We start from the raw sequence: 24,283 nt of genomic DNA, 5'->3' as shown, positions 1-24,283 counted from the left end.
GACCAATGTAGGTACACCTACTTAAACATATTCTGAGAATCAACATATTACGCTTTCTAGGCAAAACTGACACACTGGTGGAAGTAGTACAATGGGAGAGGGATTGACAATGATTTTAACTTGACGATGTGTATGTACTAGAGTCTGCTGATAGCTAAACACAACTGTCACGAAAACAATGCAAATAATCATGTACCTACAGAAATAAGGTCTGTAATTCGAATTATAAGTTAGTAGTATTGCTATTTAAATTTGCTACGTGAAAATATTTACAAAAGTATAAGTATTTAAAAAATATAACGAGCTAGATCAGAGCATATCGTGCCGTGCATGGGAACTCCTGTTATTTTGGTAAGCAAGAGATAGCTATTCATTGTTTTTAGTTTCCGTTACATTTTCTACTTTTCTTGAAATTGCGGTAGTTTTTTCTTATTTTTATGTGATAGGAGGCTATCGAGTAGGCAGGTCGCCTGATAGTAAGCGATCACTGCCGCCCATGGACACCTAAAACACCAGAAGTGTTGGAGGTGCGTTGCCGGCCAATAAGATGGGTTCTTTTATTATTTATTAAATTTAGTTCCACGTTTTTCGGTTAAACCTATGCATGCCTCAATTAAACACTATCTAATCAGCGACGTAATATCACGGCTTATATATTATGAATCCTGATAGCGGATGTTTTTTCAATATCACGTTCATACGGTTCACAATGCGATAAATTAATTTTGTACGGTTAGCACATGATTGCCGCGACAGTCGACAGGCGATAAACGCCGCGACATAGAGCTCTTTTGCGGACAAATGTCAAAGCGAGAAATTTTTGTCGTTTGGCAGTTCGCACTTACAAATAGTGCGATAGGGACGGTCAGATGTTTTATCATTTATCGCGCACTATACTTGCCTACCTGGTTTATTATAAGTTATTCTTAGTTCAGTCAATGTATATCAAGTTATCAACTTCGTACTGTATTTATGACAACCTTTGAGATCGTAAATTCGTTCCTAGAACTTGGCCTATTTTTTAAGTTCGTGTTTTAGGTCTCATCAGACGATAGGAGTCTTACAAACCAAATCGATTTATTCTGCTAGTGATGACGAGAACCTCTTAAATAGAATGGATAGACAAAGCTGTCTGGTCTGCACAGATTTTAAGAATTTCCTGAATTTATCCAAGCCACGCCCTCCAAAGTCTGAAAAGATTTGAAATATTACCTAACCACAAAATTAAAATTTTGAAAAAACCCCCGACCGGGACATATTTAGTGGACCGATTTTCATAAAACATGGCTATAAGAACACTCCCGACTAACTCAGCTTTCAAACAAAACAACTAAATCTAAATCGGTTCATCTGTTCGGAAGCTACGATGCCACAAACAGACAGACAGACAGACAGACAGACAGACAGACAGACAGACGGACGGACAGACAGACAGACAGACAGACAAATAGACAAACAGACAGACACATCAAACTTAGGTATAACACCCCGTCGTTTTTGCGTCGGGGGTTAAAAAGGAAAAACTCTGGTCGGGTACCTGAGTAACAACCTGTCCGTTTTCACACTATCCGATCCGATATCGGAAGTCGGAAGGATTTCAATAGAAAAAATCCAAGATGGCGCCTGTAATGTATATCGGTCCGACATCCGATATCGGATCGGATAATGTGAAAACGCACTAACGCCTTGTGCATCTCTTGCATACGCCGAAAAGAATAGCAATCGCACCAACGTACAAACGAGTTCGAGTATCGTACACCTGTACACATTCGCGAGTGAAAATGGCGTCTGGGCGCGTCACGTATCGGAGAAAGTGTACTACTTAAACGACTGGTCCACAATTGGGACGGCTTGAACGCGGTTTTAGGGTCCCGCCGACTCTATGGCGACTTCCGCTTGATGGTAGCATTGATGCACTACCCCTATTTTAAGCCTCGTTCAAACGGTTCAATTACTTGAATGACCAAATGGTCACGCAAGTACTTGAATCATGCAGCTAAACAGTTATAACACGATTATTTTTTTCGTTAATTCATCATTGTTATTTATTTTGTAATGGAACATCTTAGGGGGTGACCCCTCGTAAGCGGCCTGTCAAATTTCATCAGTTTACGGTACTGGGTCGTACGACTGAATTTATTATAATAGGATGCAAGAAAAAGACAACCGGATGAGGGATAGAAAGAGGTAAGTTTCGTTCGTTTTTGTGTTTATCGAAACTCTTTGAAACCCTTTAATTTGCTATAGAATTTATGTCTGATAGTTCTCATATGAGCGGCGAAAAGAAACCACAAGAAACCGAATCTTTAAAACCACAATCGGTCGTTAACATAACCTGATAATGACGTTCAATGCCTTAGTTTTTTCACACCGACGCAACCGGTATTTCGGCTGATAAATATGTCTACCTGACAGGCTTAATTTCGAAGTTCCAAGTCCGCATTTCCTTCAACGAAAACGTTCTCTAAGAATACTCGTGATCAAAAGAACTAAGCGATTTAGTTAAACGTATATGGCAGCGCAGATTTAAATAAATAGGAGAGGTATAAAATATATTTTTTTTATACGTAGAGAGAATTTCTATTTCGAAGAAAGTGTTTAAAAATTATTAGATTTAAAAGGTTGTTCTTTCAGTTTCAAATTTCAAGTTCCATAATTAAGGCAGGATGCAGCTGTGGAATAAATTATGCGAGTCAAGGAGAAATTAGATTTGATACGCTAATATGGTACCTCTTCAGGTTCTGTTGCCGTATTAACCAACTTATATAAGCATTACTTAAAATTATATGGATGTGGTTTTATAAACCGACAACTATTGCTAATAATATTTTATTTACACCTTCGGCAAGGCCAACATCGTGTGTCCATGACGTATTCAAGCATAACAAAGGTAACGAAAATTTCCAGGATTAACTACAGAGCTATGCTCACCCAGGGTTCCATCAACAGTAGGTAGACAATTAGTACTATTACTGAGCTTGATTAGTTTTTGACATTTTAAAATACGTTTCTTGGTGTACATGTAACGCTAACGGATAATTTACGTCATTTTTGGTTCAGGTAGGTAACCGCTTACCGTTTGAGGCTAAGTTCACTTTCTCCATGCAATGAATATCATTTTCCGTGATATTTAATTTACGTTATCACGCAACGTATTATAAAAGGACAAAAACTTATGGAATACACTAATTTATTAGAATAATATACTATTAAGTAAGTTACTGAAATTGGAAAATATTATCTGCAACGAACCTTGCAGTTCATTTTTATCACTTGACATTTACGTGTATAATGCTAATCTTAAAATAATCCGATCCGATTGAACAGTGGAACTACCTTTTTTGTACCTAATAGGTTGAAGATGGATTGGATATTACAGGATTTATGGGTTTAAAATTATATACGGTGACATATGATATTTATCCTTATCTGTGGTCTCAATTTCAAGTCTAATTTATAGCTACTAGCTGGGTTAGTAGCCACACTTGAATAAATTGAAAAGTATAAAGACTATTCAACTACCTATAATGAGATAATTTGTTTCTGGGAAGATGCGACAAATATGGTAAGTATTGCGGTTTGTACACAACTTCTTACGATGAGTAATTCTCGGGAAAATCCACGTGCTTTTTTGAAAGGTGTAGCAAACGAAGTTACTTTTTGTTAAATGATAAATAGGTTTAGGATTATCTACATAAATTGCGTAAAATGATTAGTATTTTCTACTTACAGACCTGCTTGTGTGTCAATATTTGAGACACATCACATCACATCATGATCGTATTAATTAGCTATCCCTATGCATAGCTGGGCATTAACTCGTTAATCCGTTAATCGTTAATTAACGAAGTTAACATTTTGGTTAACGGATTAACTTTTAAGTTAACTTTAAAAAATGTTAACGGATTCGTTAACTTCCGTTAAATTTTTTCGAGTCCGTTAATCGTTAATCCAGTTCCGCGCGTGCCGTGTAAAACTTGCTGTGACCGCTACTGTAAAAGGCCGGAGTACGGCGAAACCTAGGATTTTCCCGTAAATTCACAGTCTACAGAGTCCAGACCAATTGGTGCCTTTTGGATCACTTGTTGGAGACCTGCTAAAGTTTATTAGTCCTACTGCACCCATCACTAACTGGGAAATAGAATGTAAATCATCAAGGCGTACATAAATCGCGCAACCGACGCATCAAGCCAGGGTTCGGCGGGCCGCGCTATCTAACAAGTTACCGTGGATCACAACTTTGATTAGAGGTGTCTCAATCCGAGGAACCTACGCACCATGACTACGACCGCATGAATGACCCAATATCTACAGGTCACCAATTTAAAACCTAGGATGTACCGAACCAACGTCGGTGTAAGTCCATAGAGAACATTTATTTTATTAACATTTCGCTTTTACCAATTGGCAGCTGGGATCTTTTAAGAGATTTTGGCGAACTTCGGGCTTTTACAGTAACATATAAACTTACGCACACTACAGTAAAAATATTTTTTTATCACGATTAACGGATTATCGATTAACTTTAACTTCCGTTAAATTTGTTGAAATGTATCGCTTTCGAAGTTAACTATTTACGATTACCCTATGTATTTTAACAGATTTCGGTATCTAATACATATCCTGAATAGTAAATCAAAACTAAAGACCGTCAACTATTGAAGTTAATAGAAGTATCCTTAATCAAGTTAGTCTATCTCAAAGCATTGCAAACCCTAATGGTGGTGCCGTAAAGGTGTTCCTTGATGTGACTTAAAAGTCGTAGCCGCGATTCGGTTTTGTTTTCTCTCAACGGCAACCGAACAGGATTCCTTCGAAACAAGGCATGTTTGAATGGGTATCTTATATCATTGGTATGAAAGCCGTTGTCTTCAAATTGTAAGTTCGTAGGCATACGAAACAAGTTTACTTCTAGCAGTGTTTTGTTTGGTGTCCCTCTTTCGGAGGAAACCTTTAGATAAATAAATAATATAAAGGTATTAGTGAAAGTTATAAGTTGCTCTTTTAGAAGTTAGAGGGAATTAAAAGAGGAGTTTTTCACAGAGCTCAGCATGAGTTAATAAAACTTTATATAAGTAAACTCAGAATCTTCGCAAGATAAACATCTCGCGCTAATCTACGACCGATCTCTCAGTTTCAAGGTTAGAAAAATGCAACATGGTTTGCTTATAACTTATAAGCAAATCTCTTTCTAACAGCATTCACTATGAGCTTACAAAAATGTAACATAGGGACATGTCACTCGTTACAGGAACTACATAAATATGTTACTTGTATTTTATTAACATGATTCTAGCAATCAACAACTGAAAGAATCTCGTAACATAAATAAAATCTACGTAGTTCACATTCGCTGTAGCTATTTGTTATAGGATAAGTACCTAACAAAACAACATATTTTCTTGAATGAGGTTAGTAGATGTAGAGTACAGGAGCGAGTTACTCGCCACACATAAACACAGCATCGTTATTTAAAATCGGAATAAAGTACTGTTCCAATTTTAAATAATAAAAAAATAAACAATAATCATAACACAATGCGCAATGCAAAAATCTTACCGTAATAGTTTCGGCAAAATACTTCGAAGTTGAAACAAAAGTCCAAATCACAAAAAAAATGTAACGAAAACGTTCATAAACTACTGGTAGCACTCAAATAAATAAAAACATTGAAGTTTGAAAAAAGAACACTGAATGAAAAAAAATAAAGTTCAACAGTCTCCGTGGAATGCATGCAATACAACTTTACAAAGCACGATCAAAGATAACTAGACTGTCTGGGATTATGCATAGAAACACTTGGATTGTTTAGTTTTTTAAATAAATTCGCACCGTACGCGAAAGTTATTACAGTTTTATGTGTATTTATCGGTCTGGCTGTCACTTGACACAACACCGCCTGGACGCGCAGCCCGCCCGGCGACCAAATGCAATATGGCGGCCGTTGCGCGACCGAATGGAACGGAACGTTTAAAGCGAACGAATGAACGATTTCGTTCATTCTTCTGAACAACGTTTTGATTGGAGTTGATCAACCGTTTAATCAAGTAATAAATTGTTAGTAAAAAAAATTATAATAAATCGTTCAAGAGAGGGAAACTAATACTGTACAAAGAAAAATGTCACCTATAGTTTTATTTATCGACAGAGCTGTTGATTTTGCATTTTTTTTAGTTTTAAAACCTCCTTATACAGAAGGGTAGTTTTTTTAAGTAAGTAAATACCTATCGATCGTCATAAAATTCTTTGCAGCCCCAATTTAACCCCTACATTAAACCTATACAATTGAAAAATGTACATCCATACTTAATATTATAAATGGGAAAGTGTGTGTGTCTGTTTGTCTGTCCGTCTTTGACGGCAAAACGAAGCGACGAATTGTCGTGATTTCTTAAGTGGAGTTAGTTGAAGGGATGGAAAGTGACATAGGCTACTTTTTGTCCCTTTTTAACGCGAGTGAAGCCGCGGGCAAATGCTAGTATTTTATAAAACTTTAAGTGAGATTTACTACAGAAAAATATTCGACCTACTTATGAAACCTCCTTAGTTGGTAGTTTCGGATAAAGGACATTTTCCGTCAAAACTGTCAAAAATGAGCAATATGCGTCAAAAATCACGGCTTCAAAATTAATCATCGCATTTTCATCAAAATTCTAGTTTATATTTTAAAGTCTCAATTACCCATGATTTTCGTTTAAGTTCAGGTCTTCAGGGGTTGCAGTAAAATTCTAAGTAGAAATGGCAGCCTTGGATTTAGTGAGCATCGCGCAACCCCACTACATCCCAGGGTTAGTTTTATCTTGATTGATTACAATAAAAACAGATGGCTGGCAGTCCTCAACTGTGCGTTTCTCCAGAAACTTCCTGCCCCGCACAGTTAAACTGTGGAATGAATTGTCGCCTGCGGTATTTCTGGATCGATACGACCTTCAAACCTTCAAGAAAAGAGCGTATACCCATCTTAAAGGCCGGCAACAGACCTCTAACACTTCTGGTGTTTCGGGTGTCCAAGGGCGGCAGTGATCGCTTACCACCCGGCGACCTGTCTGCTCGTTTGCCTTCTATCCCATAAAAAAGCTTGGATAATCATAATGCTATTAGGGCTTGATTTAGACGCGGCGTGCGCTCGCATGATTTAGACTCGCGGACCCTGACACCTACGATCTATCTGCGCGAACTCGCATCCGGGATCTAAGGCTACGCTAGATCGATTTTTCACCCCCGAAAACCCCCACAAAACAAATTTCAGCGAAATCGTTAGAGCGGTTTCCGAGATCGTCGGTATATATAAATAAATATATAAATAAATAAATAAATAAATAAATAAATATACAAGAATTGCTCGTTTAATAGTATAAGATTGCGGACTGTTGAGGTCACATACAATTGTGCACAGCCATCACATACCGCAATAAAACTCGTATGCGAGTTCTCGTACCGTCTTAAGACATGAAGAGAGCTCCTCGTATGAAGAAAGGTTCCCTGCCTTCAGATTCGCAGTTTCTAAGTGATAGGTATATTTCTCTTGATCTTCTACCGTCTGGCTGCAACTCACCAACAGAATAGTATTCATAAGGCCGATAGTCCACTATAGGTCTGTATGCCTCCCTTTTACTCCAACCTGAAGAAAAAGGTCGGCAAGTTGCTTATGATCATATTTCTTTGATAAACATGTGATAGTGTACCTTTCAGCCTAAAACGCCGTGTCTTGCGTGGGCGAACCGTCGGTGTCTCATACTTCCATATCGATAAGGTTTGCTTCGCATGGCGCTGAATGCCACGGCGTAAGTAACGGTGTCTTGCTTTGGGCTGAAATGGCTGAATGAACGCATCAGCGATCGACAGCCCGCCTGTATCCGGCCAGGCCCCGTAGCCGAATGGCATTTCTCCGACGCCAAACGAAAGCGATACGCCGCTGGCTCTGTCGCGCCAATACGCAAGCGCGATAGAGATAGATATCTACTAGCGCTTCGTTTCGTGAGCGTTTCGTGAGCGATTGTGCCATTCGGCTAGCCACCCAGGCGTCCCTATACTACAACGGTGTCTTGCAACAGACGCATGCTTGAAATGACAGATGCTTGTTTGCAACCTTTCGTCGCACCTCGGACACTGGCGGTCAAATATATGAAAGAACAGTCTAAACTCGTGTAGGTGAACGCGTACTATGCTTGTATGAGTGAAATATGACAGGTCAACTGTTCGAGTTTTTGACAGGCGGCGTAGGTAACGAGGTTACTTTTAGCGGGGAGCGGGAGTGACCATACTCTACGATAGTACTCTTTATTATACTGTGCTTTCGTAAACAAAACAGAAGCGAGGCGCCAGTGACGTAACGGATTACTTACCATACTTCACTTGTACTCGTTATGGTGATGTACCATTTAAAACTAAACGTATCTCTCGCAACCTCTTACCCAGCCGCCAATCTATACTCTGCTTTACTTCAAAGCACCTATTAGCATTTATCCAACAACGATAAATTATAACAAGAGCTTGCAAAGTTCGAGAGGCGTTAGTACTTTGTCGGTGTGAAGAGTTATATATGTTGTTAAGGGATTGTGGAGAATAATTTGGTGTGGCATGGTATTATGTGCACAAACTGAGGCCCGGAATTGAGTAACTTTATTTATTTGTAGCCGTAATCGCTTTTAGGTTTAAGAATAGGGCTGCCAATTTAATCTGTATTTATTACGTCGGCAATGCTAACAATCCGTAATGTGTAATGAATGGTTTAACGAGGTTTCGGTTTAATTTTATTATTCCTTACAGTCTGTAAGCAGAAACAGGTTACCTCATGCTTAACCGCTGACCTGGTGAAGTTGAATGTTTAAATGCAATGCAAATGCTTAAATGCATGGTGATGTATATATGCATCATATATTTGATGGCCAGTGGCTCGATATGTAGCTATCCAAAATCACATTTATTGCTTAATTAATATTCATTATTCATTATTATTTAATAAACAATTAAATAAATTAAATAACATAATGATTTACTATTTATTATTTAAGGATTAAGATGAAATGGCGGAAAAGTGTGAAAAAACAGGACCATGGCGATTTTTAGTATGTGATTTAGGCTGAATTTTTCGGAGTTAGAAATTAGTTTATGTTTAAACATTTTATCATAGAGGCACAGAATATATAATAGTACAAGTACAGAAGGCCCACTGCTTTGATGTTCACGAAATGCCGCTTTTTAAAATGCCTACAAAATTCTAACAAAGAAACGAGCCGCACGTGCGCAGCGTCGGACGGTAGGGTTGCCTATAGATTAAAACGAATTAATATTTGCAAAAAATGTTATACTATTATATTCATGTCTTGGGTACTTTCTAGGTATATATACAGCATTTATATATTTTTGTTTGTCCCAACATCACAAGCCTTATTGAACTTTTCCGTGGGACTCAATCAATAGTAGATCTATGTAAAATTGTGCTATTTTATTCATGATGTCTATTTAACTAAGCTTTATTAGCCATTCCACACGCGGACATCGCATATGAAACTTAAAAAAAACTCGCGACGTAAAGTAACAATTAGAATGTGCGAACGTGCGTTCCATGAGAATGCGCGCCACCCCTGAGTAGGCCGCGAACTCGCGGCCGCCGGCATGTACCTGTAGCGCGGCGATAGGATCGCGGAGTGAGCCGCCCTTGATAGAGGTTTCACAAATTGTACCTTTTTAATAGTAGTCATTTTTTAGGGTTCCGTAGTCAACTAGGAACCCTTATAGTTTCGCCATATCTGTCTGTCCGTCCGTCCGTCCGTCCGTCCGTCCGCGGATAATCTCAGTAACCGTTAGCACTAGAAAGTTGAAATTTGGTACCAGTATGTATATCAATCACGCCAACAAAGTTCAAAAATAAAAAATGGAAAAAAATGTTTTATTAGGGTACCCCCCCCTACATGTAAAGTGGGAGCTGATATTTTTTTTCATTCCAACCCCAACGTATGATATATTGTTAGATAGGTATTTAAAAATGAATAAGGGTTTACTAAGATCGTTTTTTGATAATATTAATGTTTTCGGAAATAATCGCTCCTAAAGGAAAAAAAGTGCGCCCCCCCCCCCCCCCTCTAACTTTTGAACCATATGTTTAAAAAATATGAAAAAAATCACAAAAGTAGAACTTTATAATGACTTTCTAGGAAAATTGTTTTGAACTTGATAGGTTCAGTAGTTTTTGAGAAAAATACGGAAAACTACGGAACCCTACACTGAGCGTGGCCCGACACGCTCTTGGCCGGTTTTTTTAAATAAAACTTACCAATTACGATATATTAATATAAATAAGATTTGGCCTATTTAACTTCTAACACTGATTTAGTATAAAAATCGATCTTAACATTTTTTTATTATTTTTCCCACAGTCAGAAAACCATTGTCTATCACATACACATATATTAATATCTCGTTAAAAGAAAAATTCATGCTTTTAAGGGATAAGTAGAGATACATTAATACTCCGATGACACACCGATTTTTGGCGCTATGTTCGGATTGGCAAATTGCCAACCCTACTTATTCACAAGTCTACAACAACAAACGCAGTTCCTAACGATTGGTCGCACCGTTCACGGCGCTCAAACACAATTCAGTCTATTCTTTACAATATCACGAGCAAAATGAATTTTTGGATGCTCCAGTTCCAGCTCCGGTTATTACGTAGATCTATTTTGCATAAAAACATAAATAAACTCGTGTTTTTGTTGTGTAGGAAAGAGCAAATACATATGACCCGTTGAAAATTGAAGTATTTCGTAAGCCAGTTTTTTGAGCAGACGATAGGAAAGGTTTTACTGTAGTAACAACATAGTGTGCCGAGGCCTGATGAGTTGAAGGCTAATAGCTACAATATTTTTTTAGTCTGTTAAGTGTCCCCTTGCTGGGCAATGACCTCTCTTGTTGGATTTCAACGTTCCCTTTTTAGTGCTAAGGCTACCTTCCTGTTGATGTGCTTCCACTTCCAGGGCAGTAGCGCACCTGGGATACTGGCGATCAAATATATGAAAGAGGCGCGTTCCTAGCACACAGTCTAAGCTCGTGTAGGTGAACTATGCTTGTATGAGTGAAATATGACTTGTCGACTGTTCGCGTTTTTGACAGGCGGTAACCGTGAGGTAACGGGATGGGCACCACTTTCAGCGGGGAGCGGAAGTGGCCATACTGTACGATAGTACTCTTTATTATACTGTGGCAGTAGGTATGCGATGCGTCCAGGTCGTCCCACCAACTTCCCGCCCAGGTGGTGTCTATTCCATGCCTGGTTTAGCCCACCTCTGTAGATGCATATCGCACTTGGCCTGCCCAGTCCCCTTTTATCATACTAGCCCCGATGCATATGTTTTCGTCTAGTCAGACCATTTTTTGAGGTTCTCCTTTTTGTATAAAAATAATGTCTTTGTTCAAAAATCATTAATGATGAATACTAATACTAATCTAGTTTATTTTTCATGGCAGTATTGTACAATAACTAAATCTAAATACAAGAAATATCAATGATACTGAAAGGAAGAAAATGACGATTTTTATTTTATCTGTTATCGATTTATCAAGGAAAGTAACTACTTAAGTTCTGCTAATAAACTAAAAACAAATTTTAAAGCCTATGCATGCAGAACTGCTATAGGAGAGGAGAACGTGATTAAGACACCATTTTTGGATTACTAAGATCGTTTTTTGATAATATTAATATTTTCGGAAATAATCGCTCCTAAAGGAAAAAAAAGTGCGTCCCCCCCCCCCCTCTAACTTTTGAACCATATGTTTCAAAAATATGAAAAAAATCACAAAAGTAGAACTTTATAAAGACTTTCTAGGAAAATTGTTTTGAATTTGATAGGTTCAGTAGTTTTTGAGAAAAATACGAAAAACTACGGAACCCTACACTGAGCGCGGCCCGACACGCTCTTGGCCGGTTTTTTTTTAAAGTAATTTTTTATAACAATTTATAAGTCACATGCAACTTTATTGTACAATAAAAATAAACTATATTAGAGTACTTTTACAATTCTCACTACTGGGTCGTGATATACCTACATGTGTAAACGTTATTAGATTTAAGGCTGCTTTCAAAAAAAAACGTCAAAATAATGTAAAATTGGTATTTTTAGTCGGTGAAATACTACACTTTCCGTTATCCAATAGATTTATTTAATTCAAATTTCAGTTAGAGCATCTTATTATCTTGATTTTTATAAGACTGGATTTTTGAAAACCAAGTCACTAAATTAATTATGATTTTTTCTCTAAAGCACGTTTAGAAAAATTCACGCATAGAGCTGAATTAGTCGATCTTATTTGTAAAATTTGGACAATTTTGATAACTAAAACTGGTAAAATTTATAATTCGTATACCCTGTACTACAATCTTCTCAGACTACATTTTTATTATAAGGTTTTAAAAAAGAGTAAACGAGGCTAAGTCGAAATCAAATTTTTTCAGAAATTACCTAAAATTAAGTGACAATTTCTTTGAAAATCTTCATCACATGGAAATAATGTTTGTATTTAATGAATCTTCAACGTTTACTTAAATTGCTGATATGCCTTAGTGATTATAAATTGCTATTATTTATTTTTGGCAATTTTTTGAAAACGAGCCTTCACCGGTACAATTATTACCACTTTTGGACATTTTCTTATATTTTGTTTGACCAAGTAGAAAAAGCTTAACAAAATATTTCTGTATTTACTAGACGTACTCTTCTGCATCGGGGCTAGTATATAGATTATTTGATATTTAATATAGGTTTTTATTTCTTAACTGTAAATTATTGATACCAAAAAGACAGTCAGTCAGGACTTTTAAGATGTCCACTTTTGCAGGGGCTTTTCATTAGATGTTTTTGCAATAAGGTTTACAAATTGTGTAGAAACTATATTACCTACCAGCGCTGAAGAAGCGCGGAAGATCAGCGCTGGAAGTCCCCAGCAACACGCTGAGATGAGGCCATTTCGTGGCATTTCATTATTTTCTGTCTTATTGTTATTATGTGTATTTTGTCTTGCCTGTGTTCACGAATAAATGTTATTCTATTCTATTCCTACCTCTTCATTGCTTTCTTACTTACGAATAATCTCTTTTCCTCAGATACACAGGGCACTGTCCAGAATACAAATACCGCATCGGTGACACCTATGGCTCCACCACACACAAGATCCTTCTGGACCCGAGTGTACAACACTCGGAGAGGCTCGTGCTATCCGACAGGACCGCTGATGACTTTCAAGTGAGAATTATATCTCTCTCTTTTTCTCGTAGTCGCCGGAAAGGGAATACAATGGTCAAGGTGGCAGCACTTTGTCGTTATAAACAGCATTACAGAGCCAACATATACTCCTAAGATAGTGTGTCTTTATGTACATCCAATATCACATGGCGACCCAGCCAGTGCCGTTATTCACAAATTTGATTAGGTTTCTGAATAAATTGAGATTGAAAATTGTGTACGCTTAGCTTCAAAACTGGGTAAATCCATTCTGCTATTAGGTTGATTATCTTTCAGATCATTTAATATTTTTTTATGTATTCAACCTTAAAGCAGACGGATTTACCCAGGTTTGAAGTTAAGCGACACAGTTAGGGCCCATTTAGACGGTACGAGAACTCGCATACGAGTTTTATTACATTGCGGTATTAATGGCTGTGCAAAATTGTATGTAACCTCAACAGCCCGCAATGTAACTAAAATCACATGCGAGTTCGCACCCCGTCTAAATCAGGCCTTAGTTTTAGTAGAAAAAAACCGGCCAAGAGCGTGTCGGGCCACGCTCAGTGTAGGGTTCCGTAGTTTTCCGTATTTTTCTCAAAAACTACTGAACCTATCAAGTTCAAAACAATTTTCCTAGAAAGTCTTTATAAAGTTCTACTTTTGTGATTTTTTTCATATTTTTTAAACATATGGTTCAAAAGTTAGAGGGGGGGGGACGCACTTTTTTTTCCTTTAGGAGCGATTATTTCGAAAACTATAAATAATATCAAAAAACGATCTTAGCAAACCCTTATTCATTTTTAAATACCTATCCAACAATATATCACACGTTAGGGTTGGAATGAAAAAAAATTTCAGCCCCCACTTTACATGTAGGGGGAGTACCCTAATAAAACATTTTTTTCCATTTTTTATTTTTGCACTTTGTCGGCGTGATTCATATACATATTGGTACCAAATTTCAGCTTTCTAGTGCTAACGGTTACTGAGATTATCCGCGGACGGACGGACGGACGGACAGACAAACATGGCGAAACTATAAGGGTTCCTAGTTGACTACGGAACCCTAAAAATGGCTATTTATAAGTACACATAAGTATAGGTACCTATGATCCTAGTATACTTATAAGTATAGTCACCATGTCTGCTAATAAAGCGTACAATGTCACCAGGTATTCCGACCAGCACAGACTGACGTGGATATCGTAAACGCGAGGTTTCGAAATGGTGATCCGGTGTACAAACATCCCATGATACCAGGGTACGAAGGTAAGTGACATTTTGGCATGATTTACACATACCAATTTTCGCCATTACATTACATTACAGGCCTTTCTTGTCATTTATTTTCTTCGAGAGCGAAATATTCCAATTGTGTCGCCTTAGTATGTTCCTCGCAGCGCAAAAATATGAAAAATGGCCAAAGACGACTTTAAAAATCAAGAATCTTGGTGTATTTTTTCTTTAATCCCGAATATTGCGATTCATATTAACAGGTAGGTGCAAAGTTGAGATAAGAAAGCATATTAAACGTTCCTTCTAGTTTGTAAATGATCTATGTGTAAAGCCTTTCTGAGACATTGTGTAAAACTGTACCATGCAAATAAATAGTGGGCAGTGATTCATTGCTGGTTCTGAGTCAGCACAACCATCTGGATCTGGACCGGTCGGAACGGTCGTTTACCTATAGGACGGCCAATATGCACTATTACGTTTCCTTAAAGTTTACGCTATTGTTGGATTTAATGCGCTGTCATAGCGCATTCGAGCTGTACAAGTACGCATAAAGAAAAAGAATACGATGATGTACTATGTTTGATTGTGCAAAAAAAATACTTTACTTTTTTGGAATCAATCTTTTATAAAATTTGTATAAACTGACTCTATGTGGGAATCATACAAACAACGCAAAGTGACTAATAGTGCTTAGTTTCTGTGATTATTAACAAAATACGACTGGTTTTTAAATAGAAAACAACATAATTCGACAACTTTTACGTTGTCTTTTATGTCGGATTGGGGTATAAAATGATATAATCCACCAGGCTTTCTACCGCGGTTAAATGCGCATTTCGGCCAACGTTACACCGTGCTCGCAACGGAGGCCCTCTCCGAGTTTCAACGCCAACAGCTCAACTCTCGCGCGGCAGCAAACCAACTCGAAAGAGTCCTCGACCTACAGGCGGGCAAGGGAACACCCTGGAACCTAGTCGACAGATTCGTAAGTCAAGAATACCAGAATGCTGGTGATAAATGTGTGAAGACGGAAGAAAGAGTGAATGGAAGACGAAGCATGCAAGACGTGAAATGGATGGAATGAAGAAAAGTTAATGACCAATTTTTTGTGCGCGAGAGTTTACACATGAAGTTTATTTTTTCTCTCTCAGTCGGCGACAGCTGAATTCAAACTGCCTTTGGTAGCAGTGAGGCCAGAATGTGCTGGTATACTACGGAATTTACCTATGGATGAAGCAAAATTATCACCGCCATCACACTCTACTAGTCCTTATTTCATGGAAGATGGACCGGAGAAATATGTAAAGAAAGGTAAAATTGTGGTTGCAAAAAAAAAAACATTTTTGTTCACTCATTCAACGACGAGGGTATAAATTGATTTAATACATTACGGATCTATTCCAAGTCGGTATAATGTAATAAAAACTCTTCAAAGTAAAATAAAGTGGCTGGCCACTTATTTTTTTCGTCTTGTCATTTTGACATTGTTATTATTAGCAAGTCATTTTAGTTTTAGCAACCGTTAAAACTATATTTTGGTATTTTTCGATGAGTTATTCTAAAATTCATTCTTCTTTTGTAAGATCCCAAATATGGGGATTTAATCCTTCACAGTCAGCCCGTAAGTTACGACACGGCCAAGGCGCCAAGTTACTCAACAAGTAATATGGGTAAACAGATTGCGGTTTACATTACGAAATAAAATTAATGAGACTCAATATTTTTAGGTTTCGCGGGTCATGTCCCATACGGATTCCAGCGATTTGGCGAAAGCTCGAAGAAACTTACCAACTCTGCACTGTGTGACTTTTCTTCTAACTACAGGAGAAGACAGAGTACTGAATGGGCGCCTGTAAATGTTGTCAAGTAAGTTTCAATAAGATTTTCAAGAGTTATTTATTAGCGTGTATCGATTATAGGAGAATAATCGATTCCGATTGTAAGTTCTTTGTTTTGTACCCTAGCAATATTGTAATTTTTTACAGTAGCAAGTTGATTACGTGTAGACCATAGAGTATAGATTTTTGGACTGTCATTGTCAAAGTGACGAATTTTATTTAATTCACACGCGCAGTTTAATAACTTTTATCCGTGCAATATTAAATAGTATTCAAAATGGCTAAAAAGAAACTTTTGCCAAATTTATCTAAAGAGGAGAAAATGGTGATAGTAATATCGGAGATCATACAAGAGTTGTTGGTCGCTCATCGCCAAGGGAAAGATGTTAACCTAAACAAGATGAAGACGCGTATTTCTTCGAAATATGGTCTAGGGACTTCTCCTCGTTTGGTGGATATCATAGCGGCGGTGCCGGCGGATTCAAAGAGTATATTGGTGCCCAAATTGAAGGCTAAGCCTATACGTACGGCGTCAGGAATCGCTGTGGTTGCGGTGATGTGTAAGCCTCACAGATGTCCGCACATAAACTTCACGGGGAACATTTGTGTGTACTGCCCGGGCGGTCCGGACTCGGATTTCGAGTACTCTACGCAGAGCTACACGGGCTACGAGCCGACGTCGATGCGCGCGATCCGGGCGCGCTACAACCCGTACCTGCAGACTCGCCACCGGGTGGAGCAGCTAAAGCAGCTGGGGCACAGTGTGGATAAGGTGGAGTTCATTGTTATGGGTGGGACATTTATGAGCTTGCCGGAGGACTACAGAGACTACTTTATTAGGTAAGTTTGCTTGTTTAATATTCAGTTCATTGTGCCTGAAAACAGTACAGTTTGGTTTGTGAAAAAAGCAAAGTGCAATGTAAAAAAGGACCATCTTTCCCGATAATTGCACCATTGTAAACCTGGTTTGACATAAATGATTTGCAGTTTATTGTCATCCTCCAGTTGAGTTTAACATGTTCCCTGCAGTACCGTCTTTAGACCTCTAAGTGTGGTTGATTGCCGCAGCGAAGGTATTAAAGTATTCCTCTGTTGTCAAGTCAGGTTTTATAGGTGCAGAACTTTTTGCTGATCTTCTGTTGCTAATTTTTTTATTGTCATATGGCTTGAATTCTGTTATGTTTAAGCTATTATCAAATAAAAAATTGATTTCAGGAATCTCCATGATGCCCTCTCCGGACATACATCAAGTTGTGTTGCTGAGGCTGTGAAATATTCAGAGAGGGCCAAGACGAAGTGCATCGGAATCACTATTGAGACTAGACCGGACTATTGTTTGCAGAGGCATATGAGTGACATGCTTAACTATGGGTGCACCAGGTACTATAAACTTGTTGATATAAATTTTTTTAAGATTCTTTTTATTTAAACTTAAATAATAGAAAACCCAAGTGACTAAATGATCCAGATTATTATAGAGTCTGCAAGGTAGTTACAGCTGTAGAATATTTTTGTGTTCAATATTTTTCTTTTAGAATACAACCAGTGTAAGGTTTTCTGGATAGAAACAGTATTTAAACTGGGAATCCTAGTTTCTCACTATAAAAATGCTTTCACTCATATAATCATGCCAATAGGTAAAATATTGTTGATGTATATGTTACTTATTTATATTATTTTTGGTGAATAAGGAAAATTGTTTGCAAGAATGCCCTTTTCAAGTATTCACACTTTAATCAGTATACTATAAGAATTGTATAACAGGTTGGAAATAGGTGTGCAGTCTGTGTATGAAGACATAGCTAGAGACACCAACAGGGGACACACAGTGAAGGCTGTCTGTGAGAATTTCAACTTGGCTAAAGATGCTGGGTACAAGGTAAGTCTATTAAATATCAGTCAATATAGTGAATTAACATGAGTTTATGAGTGTAAGATAGACAAGGCAAACTCAAGGCCCCAATCACAGATGTCATATACCATACATCAAACATATCTACTTAGTGTGTCAAATGAACTCAGTAAAATCCACTGACTTGTCTGTCTTTAATCGCAGCTTTCGGGCGTCAATGTTTGTAAGTTGAAGTCAACAAAAACATTAAAAATGCCCCTTTACGTGATATTTAATTAATTACAACAACAAAATTATGAACACTTCGGGCCTGAAACATATTTAAAATCACAGGCAAGTATCAACTTCACTACAAAATCTGACATGCTCGGCCTCTATACAAATAGATGAACTTGTTTCTTATCTAAATCTAGTTCTGTGGCCACAATGCCTTTGGTAAGGCACTTTTGCACGTCTAGCTACTCTAGCTTTCACGCCGCGTCTCGTTTCCTGTTCACAAGCAAGCCTTAAAAACTTTATATTGGCTAAATATAAGCTAACTTTTTCTTGAAAACCTCGACAAAATGTGAGCTAAATTTTTCTTGAAATCCTTTTTTGTCTTGGGCTTTGGCGTCAATAGCCCCGTCCACACAAAGCGAAGCACGTCGCGAAGCAGATTTCCTCGCGCGGCAATCGTGCTCTGTGGCTCGGCCGAACAAAACGCCGAGGCAAGGTCTACATAAAATATGTTAAACGTTTGCCGCACGAGCACATTGCCTCGTGACGTGCATTTGTGACATGTATTTCAAACTTACATTTACAGATAGTCGCCCATATGATGCCAGACCTTCCTAACGTAGATTTCGAACGAGACGTCGAACAATTTATAGAATTCTTCGAGAACCCCGCTTTCAGGGCCGATGGTCTAAAGATCTATCCAACCTTAGTGATCAGAGGAACAGGCTTGTATGAGCTATGGAAGACGGGCCGGTACAGGAGTTACCCGCCGTCGACTTTGGTTGATCTGATTGCAAAGATTCTGGCGTTGGTGCCTCCGTGGACCAGAGTTTACAGGTAAAAACTTGAAAATAGGTACTTTTTGATATATTAAGTTATTTTCTCTGTTTACAAATCTGGTATGAAAAAGTACTTGATATTTTCGTATTGCGTTTAAGTAGCTCAACGCGGCTGATGTTGTGCGTTCACATCTTATACCTAGTTGATATGTATAAAAAACAGTTTGTCATGTCTTCAGAGTGCAGCGCGATATCCCAATGCCTCTGGTCTCCAGCGGCGTAGAACATGGTAATCTGAGAGAGCTGGCGCTCGCTCGCATGGCAGATTTGGGAACGGACTGCCGAGATGTTCGCACTAGGGAGGTTGGCATACAGGAGATTCACAACCGCGTGCGACCTTATGAGGTGTGTAAAAAATGCCCTAGGATGAAAACTGGTGCTTAAGTTAATGTTTCTTTCTTGAGCTTGGCACTCAGCTTGAGTTGAGTTTCATGACTTTTTGGGATCGTTCAACGCGTCTCGCTATACTTTGCGATTGTGATAGCTACTTAAATATTACGGATTGCCTTGCGCTTACTCCGGTGTTTAGAGAAATAAATTATTCTCCATATTTTAGGTGGAGCTTATTCGCCGCGACTACGTAGCCAACGGCGGTTGGGAGACGTTCTTGGCATACGAGGACCCCGACCAGGACATCCTAGTAGGGCTACTGAGACTCAGGAAATGCGCCAGTGACACTTACCGCCCCGAGCTCAAACCTGGACCCGGCGCGGACTTTAAACAGTGCAGTGTGGTTCGGGAGTTGCATGTCTATGGTAGCGTTGTGCCGGTAAGTGCTTTATTTTATTGGTTTTCACAAAAACAAGAACAAAAAAAGTGACTGAGAAACGGTTCCTTACGAGGACGCGGAACAGAGACGTTCTTGTAAGGCTGATGATGAGGCTGTTATTCATGTGTAATTTCTATGATAATATTATATCATTTATTGTGGTGTTCCCTGACTTAATTAATAGCTTAGACAGTCTAGTAGCTTCTTAATCTATCTAGTCTAACTGGTCTAAGTATTCCTTGGTTTATAATTAATACACATATTAGTAAACACTTGTTTATTTTATTACACACTATTATTTTACAGGTAAACGCCCGCGATCCAACCAAATTCCAGCACCAAGGTTTTGGAATGCTCCTCATGGAGGAAGCAGAGCGCATCGCGCGCGAGGAGCACGGCTCTGACAAAATGGCGGTCATTTCGGGCGTCGGCACGCGCAACTATTACGCCAAGATTGGGTACCGGCTCGAGGGACCCTACATGGTCAAGATGCTTTGAATAAAATATACCTACTGATAAATCGTGTTTCATTTTTCTTTCTTTTAGGTTCACCTTGCGAAAGGTATCATTATTTCAGAAGAATTAATTAATTTGTTGGACGCCATTTTGAATGCGTAAGTAGTAAGACAAGATGGCGGTCCTACTGGACGTGCGCACGGGTAGAGAGGTACTTTCCTCGTCTAAAACGAACATATGGTAAGCTAAATGTGTGCAATTTTATCTGACAATGACAGTACCTAGTATCTTAGTAAATTAGTAGTAGTAGCGTAGCACGAATTTGTGTGTTTTAGGCCTTTTAAGCAATTATTTCAGTTTTTCCTTTGCATAGCGAATTTTTTAGGTAATTAAGAGAATTGTGATAACTGCAGCGCGCGCTATAATAATAGTTATTTGTTATACAAGGGGGCAAAGTTGTATTTTAACGCCGAGTGTGGAATTGAAAAACGAGCAAGTGAAAGGATTCTATAGTTGAACCACGAGCGAAGCGAGTGGTTCGAGAATAGAATCCTGAACTTGCGAGTTTTTTAACACACGAGAAGTAAAATACATTTGCACCCGAGTGTAACACAAAACTTTTCCCCTCACTATAGCGAGGAAACTACAACGCAAAAAATGCGTTTATCACTGCTTCCAGTAGTTCCCTGGTGGTTAATTATCATTATTACTAGATTCACCTACTTTTATCAATTTTTAAAGCAGTTAATTTGACTTTATTCAAGGTCAAATTACTTTACCCACTAGTGGATAAAATGCGTTTTTACCCGCTGGTATTAAAGGACAAAACACGTGTTTCCGAGCTAGTGAGGGGAAATAGTTATTTGTTATACAAGGGGGCAAAGTTGTATTTTAACGCCGAGTGTGGAATTGAAAAATGAGCAAATGAAAGGATTCTATAGTTGAACCACGAGCGAAGCGAGTTGTTCGAGAATAGAATCCTGAACTTGCGAGTTTTTTAACACACGAGAAGTAAAATACATTTGCACCCGAGTGTAACACAAAACTTTTCCCCTCACTATAGCGAGGAAACTACAACCCAAAAAATGCGTTTATCACTGCTTCCAGTAGTTCCGCAGGTGGTAAATCATCTTTATTACTAGATTCACCTACTTTTATCAATTTTAAAGCAGTTAATTTTGCTTTATTCAAGGTCAAATTACTTTACCCACTAGTGGATAAAATGCGTTTTTGCCCGCTGGTATTAAAGGACAAAACACGTGTTTCCGAGCTAGTGAGGGGAAAAAATAATTACTTACTATAACAAGATCAATGAGCCGTTAACGCAATAACTTAAATTTATTGATGATTGATGTTCTTTATAATATTCTTGATCTTATGTTGGAATAAGTAACGGCTATCTGCCTCAAGTCGTATCGTTGTATAATCTGCCCTAATCACGAAGAAGGTAACTATCCTAAACCTTATCCTAACCTTTCTATCCCACCCCTCCAGACCGGACCCGCCCCTCTCCATCAACCCCACGGAGATCTACCACAAGCACGTCGGCATGATCCCCAACTACGCCGGTCACGTGCCTGGGTGCCTGTTCAGGTAAACTCAAATACTTTAGCAGGTTTAAGCCAGGCAGGCAAAATTACATATCGTCACTACTTTAAAAAAAACTTGTATCTTCGTCTGTCAATGAAAAGAAAATTGTAGCAAGTATGTATGGAATGCATATAGACTTACTGCGTTTTAACTTTGAGGAACAGCGTGAGATACGAGATTTTTTAAAAGTAGTGACGATATGAAGTAGTTTTTGCCTGCCTTATATCTAGAGATTAGTTTTCTGTCCCCCGGCCGGAAAGATTTTAGCTTCCAGGCTCCTTCGGACAAAAAATGGCATACACACCTTAGCCAATACATGTGAGTGTATTTAGTAAAACGTCCCACTTTGTCGGTTACCATTAAGGCGAGATTTACTTGTATCTTTATATTAATAAACTGACAAAGCGGCTTTATAGCAATCGACAAAGTGGGACGTTTTCCCGTGCACACTCACAGATAAGAAGGCATCACATGTTTATTGACGTCAGCTACGTCTTGGCAGTCAATTACATGTGATCTGAGATATTTTTTCGTTACTGGCTAGTCATAGGTCAAATCTACTACATATGTAGTGCGAAAAGAATTGCCTTCATATTGATTCGGAAACGTACGAACGTGTCATGATATTTCAGTCAATCTCGGTACAAGATGTACTGACATTGACTGAACTAGCATGACAAATACGAATGTTTCCGGAAACACTACGTCTGTAATATATTGCAGCCGCAATCTTTAGGTGAATAAAATTTTGTTCCTATACTTGCCACGTCCTACGTTGAACCTTATAATAGTATTGAAAAATACCTACTCTTTTGAGATTCTGGCAAGGTCGCCATGAGATATGATGAAGTTGGAGGGTTGAATGGAGGTTAAGTAAAACTGGTCATTATAGGTGATGTGTGTTGTATTGTCGATAATCAATACAGGAGAGAAACAAGTAAAACTAAACATACTTTATATAATAAATTACTTTGCTTTAGGTGCATAAAATTTTATTCACATACGTGTGTCACATGTATGTTGCAGACAGTAACGTTAAGTTACTGTTAAACTGTTAATTAGGGATATACTACACTTTTTAATTTAGATTTGTTTGATTGTAGGTATAATAAATATCACACTAAACGAGAGACAGACGTACCGATAGTGATGGTACGATATTTTTTGTTGAAAGTTCAAAAAAGATTATCAAACTTTTTATGAGGCATTGACTTATATTTATGCTTTCTCGTTGAGCTGACATTCTATAAATTTCAGACTAATCTTAACTAACTTATGTGTCTATTAACATGAAATAGTAGAAATAAAATGGAAATAACCTTTCCATACAAAATTGTTGCAATGGTAAAGAGTTTTACCTCAAAACGTGGCAGTTCCGAAGAAAGTGGCCTCATTTAATATGTACTATTTTAAGTGGTGTTATAAAGCTATTTTATCAAAATTATATGTTATTTTCTAGATTTGGCAAAACGTACGGGAATGACACTCGCGATGCGAAACGATGGCTCCGCGGCGACTTCCAATCTTGATTATGAAGCTTAAGCGAAATCAAAGTCGAAAATTGAATGTGCTGGTTTTTGGAACGAAATTTTAATAAGTATACTGATTTTTTTTTAATGCGAGTGTTTCATTTCTTATTTTATACACCGTGTTTCCGGTATCACTCAAAACCTCAGACACCCCAACTGATTTTTATTTTTTTAAACGTATCTACAATGTTCATTTTTTAATCTGATGATTATTATTTTTTTAAATTGAATTTTTAATTTTCTGTGCAGCTCTACTCGGCTTTTAACTCTACACTCAATAAAATAATTGCTAGCTACCATCATAAACCTTCAAACTGTTTAATTGTGTATGTTACTGCAACGACATAAGGTTTAGGTACCAATAGACAGCTATGTCACTGTAAAGCACTTTAACCTGTGTCACAGTTAAACTTCAAATTGGACAGGTGACGCAGTAAGCAAATTTAAACCTAACATTCAAAATGACAAGGTTGTAATTAGGTACGAGTTCAATTTGTTATGACTTATGATAATAGCGGAAAAAATAATCGTCCAAGTAACCAGCCAGTATGAAAAAGGTATACAACCTCTAACAATATGATATGCACAATGTTGTATTACGAATTTGTAGAATGGGCACGTAAACAATAACTAATAATACAAATTAAAACAAAAAATATTACCCCCATCAAGATATAGCTCAATCGATTCTACTCTCGATTCTGAACAAACGGTTTTCAGGTTTTTAGTGTTAAG

The 24,283-nt window shown here is 38.0% G+C and overlaps 3 protein-coding genes across 3 annotated transcripts in view; 2 read left to right on the top strand and 1 right to left on the bottom strand.

Moving 5' to 3' along the window:
• Positions 1-5,923, bottom strand: part of LOC125241289 (putative uncharacterized protein DDB_G0277255) — a 68,840-nt gene extending 62,917 nt beyond the window's left edge. The window contains exon 1 of the mRNA XM_048149688.1: positions 5,560-5,923. The gene's annotated coding sequence lies outside the window, so the exon portion shown is untranslated. The remainder of the gene's footprint in view (positions 1-5,559) is intronic.
• A 690-nt stretch (positions 5,924-6,613) lies between these two features.
• LOC125241713 (UPF0605 protein GA14893-like) lies at positions 6,614-23,633 on the top strand. Its single transcript, XM_048150315.1, has 8 exons — positions 6,614-6,788; positions 13,103-13,241; positions 14,396-14,492; positions 15,269-15,444; positions 15,611-15,770; positions 16,187-16,325; positions 21,924-22,022; positions 23,479-23,633. The coding sequence occupies exons 1-8, from the start codon at positions 6,739-6,741 to the stop codon at positions 23,546-23,548; spliced, it is 930 nt and encodes a 309-aa protein (XP_048006272.1). The 5' UTR covers positions 6,614-6,738; the 3' UTR covers positions 23,549-23,633.
• Positions 16,479-20,497, top strand: LOC125241712 (elongator complex protein 3). The gene is made up of 7 exons (XM_048150314.1): positions 16,479-17,137; positions 17,513-17,677; positions 18,062-18,176; positions 18,952-19,202; positions 19,384-19,549; positions 19,761-19,973; positions 20,280-20,497. Exons 1-7 carry the CDS (start codon positions 16,575-16,577, stop codon positions 20,469-20,471), a joined length of 1,665 nt encoding a protein of 554 aa, XP_048006271.1. The 5' UTR covers positions 16,479-16,574; the 3' UTR covers positions 20,472-20,497.
• Positions 23,634-24,283: the final 650 nt, after the last annotated feature.

The sequence above is a fragment of the Leguminivora glycinivorella genome, chromosome Z, assembly GCF_023078275.1.
Source record: "Leguminivora glycinivorella isolate SPB_JAAS2020 chromosome Z, LegGlyc_1.1, whole genome shotgun sequence".
NCBI classification, from domain to species: Eukaryota; Metazoa; Arthropoda; class Insecta; order Lepidoptera; family Tortricidae; genus Leguminivora; species Leguminivora glycinivorella.
The sequence above is the reverse complement of the archived record's forward strand: the minus strand, read 5'-3'. Positions and strand labels throughout refer to the sequence as shown.

Coding starts and splice junctions, on each gene's coding strand:
- LOC125241712 (XM_048150314.1), top strand. CDS start 16,575: ATGGCTAAAAAGAAACTTTTGCCAAATTTATCTAAAGAGGAGAAAATG. Junction 17,138..17,512: donor TACAGAGACTACTTTATTAG/GTAAGTTTGCTT, acceptor AATTGATTTCAG/GAATCTCCATGATGCCCTCT. Junction 19,974..20,279: donor TCTATGGTAGCGTTGTGCCG/GTAAGTGCTTTA, acceptor ATTATTTTACAG/GTAAACGCCCGCGATCCAAC.
- LOC125241713 (XM_048150315.1), top strand. CDS start 6,739: ATGGCAGCCTTGGATTTAGTGAGCATCGCGCAACCCCACTACATCCCA. Junction 6,789..13,102: donor CAACCCCACTACATCCCAGG/GTTAGTTTTATC, acceptor TCTTTTCCTCAG/ATACACAGGGCACTGTCCAG. Junction 14,493..15,268: donor CATGATACCAGGGTACGAAG/GTAAGTGACATT, acceptor ATAATCCACCAG/GCTTTCTACCGCGGTTAAAT.